Source organism: Triticum aestivum, chromosome 3B, assembly GCF_018294505.1.
Source record: "Triticum aestivum cultivar Chinese Spring chromosome 3B, IWGSC CS RefSeq v2.1, whole genome shotgun sequence".
Classification (NCBI taxonomy): Eukaryota; Viridiplantae; Streptophyta; class Magnoliopsida; order Poales; family Poaceae; genus Triticum; species Triticum aestivum.
Window position 1 is genome coordinate 38358188 of NC_057801.1, and position 6536 is coordinate 38364723.

Consider the following 6536-nt stretch of genomic DNA (forward strand, 5'->3'; position numbering starts at 1 on the left):
GTCGTAGCGAATCGATGAGAACGCGCCAAATGATGTTGATCGTTGTGAGGCTACCGAAGAAGCGCTCGTTAACTAGTTGATCTCGGCGTCAGCAGTAGGAGGCCTGGTCGGCAAAAAAAGAAAAAAAAAAGAAGAAGAAACTAGGCCCGTTGGGCAACAGCGACTGCCCGATTCCAGCGGCCAGCGATCGATTAGATCGTTCTCTGGAAACATAGCGAGAGATCCTTTGAAAAGAGGAAAGATATGGCCGCCGACGCCGTGCACGCACAGACGCACTACGACCGGCATGGCACATGGTCTTCTAGGTAGCACAGACTCCGAGTGGCCATGGTGCTGCGAAGAAGCGGTCAGTCAACGGTAGTCCACTACCGCACATCATTTGTGTGGCCGAGCCGAGACTTGTTCCGTGGGTATCTTTTAGCGAAGTCGTTACTCAGCCAGTCAAAGTCTTTGTTTGTTTTGAGAACTGTCAAAAGTCTTTTCGACCTCCCAGGATGCGTGGTGGACTCACTAGTCACTAGCATTGCCCATAGAGGCTACCATTCATTCTCCAGCTAGTGTTCTTCTCTTTTAGTTGAGTCTCCCCACAGCCTTCACCAAGACAAATTCCAAATCTTACTGCCGCTGCGATGCATGGCCGATTCCTGATATTGGTCTGGGCCTGCTGTCTACCGCTGATGCTTACGGTCACAGCGGCTGAGGAGCATCAAGGGGAAGGCTGCTCCGCCAAGTGCGGCAAAATCACCGTCTCCGCTCCGTTCTGGCTCACTGATTTGCAGACGGGAAAATCATGTGGTTCGCCTGGACCGCCGGACTTCGAGGTTACATGCTATAACAGCAGTTATCCACTCCTTCCGAGCTCTGTGCCCAACGGCTACGGCTTTGCAATCATCAACATCTCCTACGAGGAGCGCAGCATGCGCCTTGTTGATGTAGGCAAGATGGAACTGTTTCGCGACATCTTCAATAAGTGCCTGCCTTTCTGGAACACCTCCGTCAAACTGGGCCGCCCGTTTCGGATCGACCCCATCAACCTGTACCTCATCTTTTACAACTGCACAGAGGAAGCCGCAATGGCGGCTGCGGCGCGTCGGGACAGAGAGCTCCTGCAGACGACGACGATGAGGTGCATGAACACGGGCAACGCGTTTTTCCGTGCAGGAGTGCGCTATGACGCGACTGGAAACTATGCCGGCTATGCTTTGGAGGGATGTGATGCTATCGTCGTGCCGATGGTGGGCTCGCCATCGTCGTCGGGCCAGGCGGCGAGCGACTATGAGCAGCTCATCAAGCATGGCTTCCTTTCGACGTGGGATGAACCTCTCTTCCCTTTCCCTGCACGTAAGTTGACGCGTCAAATCATCTTTTAATTTGCTTGGGTTTCCCTAATCGAACCAAGCAATTTATCATGTCACTCAATTAATTTGGCTGTAGCCAAGTACTCCCTCCATCCGGAATTATTTGTCGCATAAATGAATAAAAATGGATATATCTAGAACTAAAATATGTCTAGATACATCCATTTCTCCGACAAATGTTTCCGGATGGAGGGAGTAGTACAATAGCTGCAGTTTTTAATCTCACTATCAAATTGTTTTTCTTTCTGTTAAACTTATTTAAGGATTAGAGAACAACATCTTCAGTGAGCAAAACATCCTTGTTTTACGGATGCTTTTCTTTGCTTCATTTAGACGGTGTGCCATAGTGGATCTGGACTCTTCAAATGACGCTATTTTGTTCCTGGCCTCTATGAGCTCGATCTGTGTCAAGGCCATGCACTGTCGTCGCTCCGCGGCTTCTGCAGCCTTTCTTTGTTGTATTGCCTCCTGTTTGCTCTTGTAAGCCGCCATTGAGCTCGCATACTTCTCGAGTAGATCCTGCCAGATCCAGAGGAAGCAACCCTGTGTTGGGCGTGGTATTATATGGCGTAATGGGTGGGAAAATTGGAGAGTTTTTTAGCGAGCAAGATAATGCGCACCTGAACCCCCCTGTAGCATTGGCATCTGACCGTCTGCCTCAATGGGTTTCCGCATCGGAGGAAGCGACGAGCACGATTGTTCGGCGTGATTGTGGTGAAGACAGTAGCCGGCAGACTGCACGCGCTCAACAGCGTGGGTGGGGCTTTGCTCCACTGCTCCGGTGAGCTCGGTGTGGCGAATGATGCCGGGCTTGTCAAGGTGCTGATGGAGCTGAAGAAGCTTTGGCTGCTACTCTTCAGCTAGCTGTTTGTAGCCATTGTGTTCTTGGTGTGATAGGTTTTTTCTTTTTCTTTTTCTTTTTTGAGGAGCTGTGCTAGGTATGATTTATGTCTTGGGGTCACATGCTTATTTATAGCATCAGCCGCTTAGATGTTGGGTGCTTGTTGATTAATGGGCCTGGCCTACTAAGATGCTGGGTTTGAGCATCCTGGGCTTGCGTCTACCTGGGCTTGTGGGCTCAATTTGCTACTCTGGTTGCTAGGTTGTACCCGTTCTAACATATCTACGACACATTGTACGTTGGGTCAATAGCCACCAGGTAAGTACATATGTGTCAGGGCCACGTGTCGGCCGCTGCATGCATGAGTAGCTACCACCATGGGTACCAAATTATTTTCGTTTTGGAAAGTTTTCCATCTCCCGTCATATAAATCTAAGGAACAACATGTCAGCATGCATGTAGATTTTTTTTGCTAATCCAAGTATATGATTATCATCGTTGTATCTTGCCTTGGGTTTGCGTGGTGTAGTGTCGAGTTGTGTGTCCGTGGATGTTTGGTTGTTGCTTTATATATAAAACGAGGCGAGAGCCTTTTTCAGAATCCATGGTCACTTGTTTTTCTTTTGTACATATATTTGCAAATATTGAAGATTCAAAATATGCATGGTACATGTGTTCTTTCTCTCTGCAAAACAACCAATATAAGTAAATCTGAGAACAGTTTTTGATTAACTGGGGCCAATGGTTTGGTTGTTTGCCCTGGGCTTGATTGGTTTGGGTTGTGATGGGCCCAGACTGTTATAAGTTTAGTTTGGTTTGGGTTTGCATAAAAACGAGTTGGGTATGGCTGGGTATAGGCCTAAATGGTTTGATCGCTGACAGTTGTGAATCGTGGTTCAAAACCGGTTCTTCGACTGGAGGTATGCACGTGACATGCCGTCGCTGGACACACAGGTACATACGCTACGCGACGCGACGCGGCTAGGCACACGCGTATTGAGCTGCTACTGTAGATCAATTACGTTGCTAGCTAGCTTGCTTGCCGGTTAGCTTTGCATATACATCGGATTGATTTGGTTTCAACCCAAAACAAAGAACCGGGTTAAGCCCATAGATCGAAGAGTGGTTTGGTTTTGGTTGAGGTCAACAGAGCATACGGTTTGGTTTAGTTTTGGTTCTGCGCGATAATTGGCGGTGTGGTTTAGCTCTGGTTCAAACTCCACATTGATTGGTTATGGTTTAAGTTTAGTTCAGTTATATGACCATTGCCAGGTTTAAATATAAGGCAACTGCATGGTATTGCTTTTGGAACTAAATATGATGCAATATTCCAGGTAGCAAGAGGACTGGCATGAAGATTATACTAATAGGTATGCCGAAACTTTCCATATATTATCATTTAAGCCTTGGTAGTTGATTTAGTGAATTTCTAACATAATAGTTTTTTTTGACCTGAAACTGTAGGGTATTGACCCCACAGTAATTTTATTGCTCTCAAAAAAAGGTTACAAATTTACACAATTTACAAGGTCTAAAAGACCCAAAAAGAAAAAGACAAAAACAACAAACTCACCTCAAGGAGGCAAAAAGGAAATCCATCTAAGCAGATCCTCCTTGAACTTAGGCTTAATTCTATGAACCAAGAGGGAAATGTCTAGAATAAAAGAAGACCTCCATCTACGAAAAGAGGGTCGAATATTCCTAAAAACCCTATCATTCCTAACATTCCAGATGTTCCAGCATGCTAGGAAAACCACTTCAGAGAAGAAAGGCTTAGCAAAATCCCTTCTAGCATGATAGGCAATGGCAATCATATCATCTCCAGCCATCCAGATTTCTAACATAATAGTTAAAAATCATAGCGCAAAATCTTTGGCTTTGATTCAAAATAGTATTTAAAAAAGCAAATTATCAGCATGTGCATAATACAAGAGAAGTCACTTTAGACAAAATATCTATGGCCTTTACCCTCTAGCTTTCACTTTTGTTGGGTTGTATTCTTTAAGAGAGGGATATCTAAACTATTGATAGTCTAGAGATCTAAATGACCATAATATAAGTTCAGACCTCTCATTTCTAAAAACGAAATAACATATGCTTCTATCTCAGTTTTGACAGCAACAGCTGCAACCTTGCTCTTTCTATGTATTTATGTGTTGATATGGCATAGAAAGGGTAAAATACTATGGTTTCTCCTTTGCAAAAATACTAGCAGCATCACTGAAAGGAATTACGAAGCCATGATAGCAACCTATGGATCCCTAGCTCCCAAAAGATACCTGTACTCAGAGGTAATGAAGATAACATCTTACCGTAGCGATCAGCTCGGAAAAGGTGGTTACGGTGTGGTTTTCAAAGGAAGACTACATGATGGTCTTCTGGTTGCTGTGAAATTTTTGCATGAATGCAAAGGAAATGGGGACGAGTTTGTTAATGAGGTTATGAGCATTGGTAGGACCTCTCATGTTAATGTTGTCAGCCTATTTGGGTTTTGTTTGGAGGGATCAAAACGAGCACTTATATACGAGTACATGTCCAACGGTTCCTTGGATAAGTTCATTTACTCGGAGAACCCCAAAGAAATTTTAGGATGGCAGAGGCTCTATGCTATAGCACTTGGGATTGCTCGTGGCCTAGAATACTTGCACCATAGTTGTAATACACGGATTATTCATTTCGATATCAAGCCTCAAAATATACTTCTAGACAAGGATTTTAGCCCAAAGATTGCTGATTTCAGACTGGCTAAATTGTGTCATGCAAAGGAGAGCAAGCTTTCAATGACTGGTGCTAGAGGAACAATTGGGTTCATCGCTCCAGAAGTTCACTCTCGAACCTTCGGAGTGGTTTCGACAAAATCAGATGTTTATAGTTATGGAATGATGCTTTTAGAGATGGTTGGAGGCAGAAGAAATGTAAAATCTATTGTTGAAAATTCCAGCGAAAAGTATTTTCCAGATTGGATTTATGACCACTTTGCGCATGATGATGGATTACAAGCATGTGAAGTGACAGGAGAAATGGAGGAAATCGCAAGAAAGATGACGTTAATTGGCTTGTGGTGCATACAAATATTGCCTGCATATCGCCCTACTATAACCAAAGTTCTAGAAATGTTCGAGAGAAGCTCTGATGACATGGACATGCCACCGAAGCAAAACTTCTCTGGATTGATGTAAGATATTTCTCCATACATCTCTGTTTCATTAGTTTTCGGAGAAGTTGTTATATTGAACGATTATTTTGAATCACTTGACCTATGTGCTTATCTCTCGTTCCAGTGAAAATTCAGCTCACAACATGAATGTAGAAAGTGCCAGCTCTACAAGATCTGAGAGACAAGACTTGTAAATTCAAAAATCCTACAATGATTGCCAACTCTTTGAGAAGATGAGCTACATCAGAGATAAACAAGCACGGAGTTCGGCATTGAATCACAAGACATACAGAATTACTAATGCACAATTTCGTGGAAATTCCTTAGTTTCAGTCTACTATCTCACAGACTTCAAATTAGCTTTGAGACTTTCCTTTTTGGGTAGAAATTAAAGAGATGGGCCATACTATGGGGGTCTAAGCGTGGGATTTATAATTAGAATAGCCTGCACAACAGACGCTTATTCCAGGTTTGCATAAACTAGAGTTAGGTGGCACTATTTGGAACAATATATAGCTTGCTATTCTGGTTATAAATAGAACTTGGATAAATGTATTGTTGAAGTTCATCATAAAATAACTTGATCTAAAAGTATATGTCTTGTTCCATTGAAGATTTGGCACACAATATTTTCCAGTCAAAAAATGGTTCAACGGTTGCCAATTCTTTCAGAAGGCAACATGCACTTGATTTGGAAATTAAACGAAAGCAACGCCATATTCAAGTTGTACCATATTTCATATATATACAAACAGTTGGCTCTATATGGAACAAACAGCCGTGGGTAAATATTTTTAGAGTTCCATTAAATCTATCATACTCCCTTCGTCCCATAATATAAGACGTTTTTTGACACTACATTATGGGACGGATGGAGTACTGCCCAAGTCAGAAAATCATTACTTCGTCAAACAGAGCATGTCAAGAAGTAGGGGCATGATGTTATACCTGTGTTCATCATAGATAGGAGTAGTGATGGGCAACTTGCATTGCTGGTTCACTTGAACATTCTGTCAAAGAATTAACATTAGCTTCCTTTCAGAAGTAATCCCTCCGTCCCGAATTACTTGTCGCGGGTATGGATGTATCTAGATGTATTTTATTTCTAGATACATCCATTTCTGCGACGAGTAATTCGGGACGGAGGGATTAGTATGGTACTGAGCAGAAGAAAAACATA

At 43.1% G+C, this 6536-nt stretch overlaps 1 protein-coding gene across 1 annotated transcript; it reads left to right on the forward strand.

Annotated features, from left to right (window-relative positions):
- Positions 1-629: 629 nt before the first annotated feature.
- LOC123067233 (LEAF RUST 10 DISEASE-RESISTANCE LOCUS RECEPTOR-LIKE PROTEIN KINASE-like 2.5) lies at positions 630-5378 on the forward strand. The gene is made up of 3 exons (XM_044490126.1): positions 630-1341; positions 3534-3569; positions 4309-5378. The coding sequence occupies exons 1-3, from the start codon at positions 630-632 to the stop codon at positions 5376-5378; spliced, it is 1818 nt and encodes a 605-aa protein (XP_044346061.1).
- Positions 5379-6536: the final 1158 nt, after the last annotated feature.

Bases quoted from the DNA above. Each gene is read 5' to 3' on its own strand.
- LOC123067233 (XM_044490126.1), top strand. From the start codon at position 630: ATGCATGGCCGATTCCTGATATTGGTCTGGGCCTGCTGTCTACCGCTG. The intron at 1,342-3,533 runs GTAAGTTGACGC...GCAATATTCCAG, and splicing joins TCTCTTCCCTTTCCCTGCAC to GTAGCAAGAGGACTGGCATG. The intron at 3,570-4,308 runs GTATGCCGAAAC...CTTCTATCTCAG, and splicing joins CATGAAGATTATACTAATAG to TTTTGACAGCAACAGCTGCA.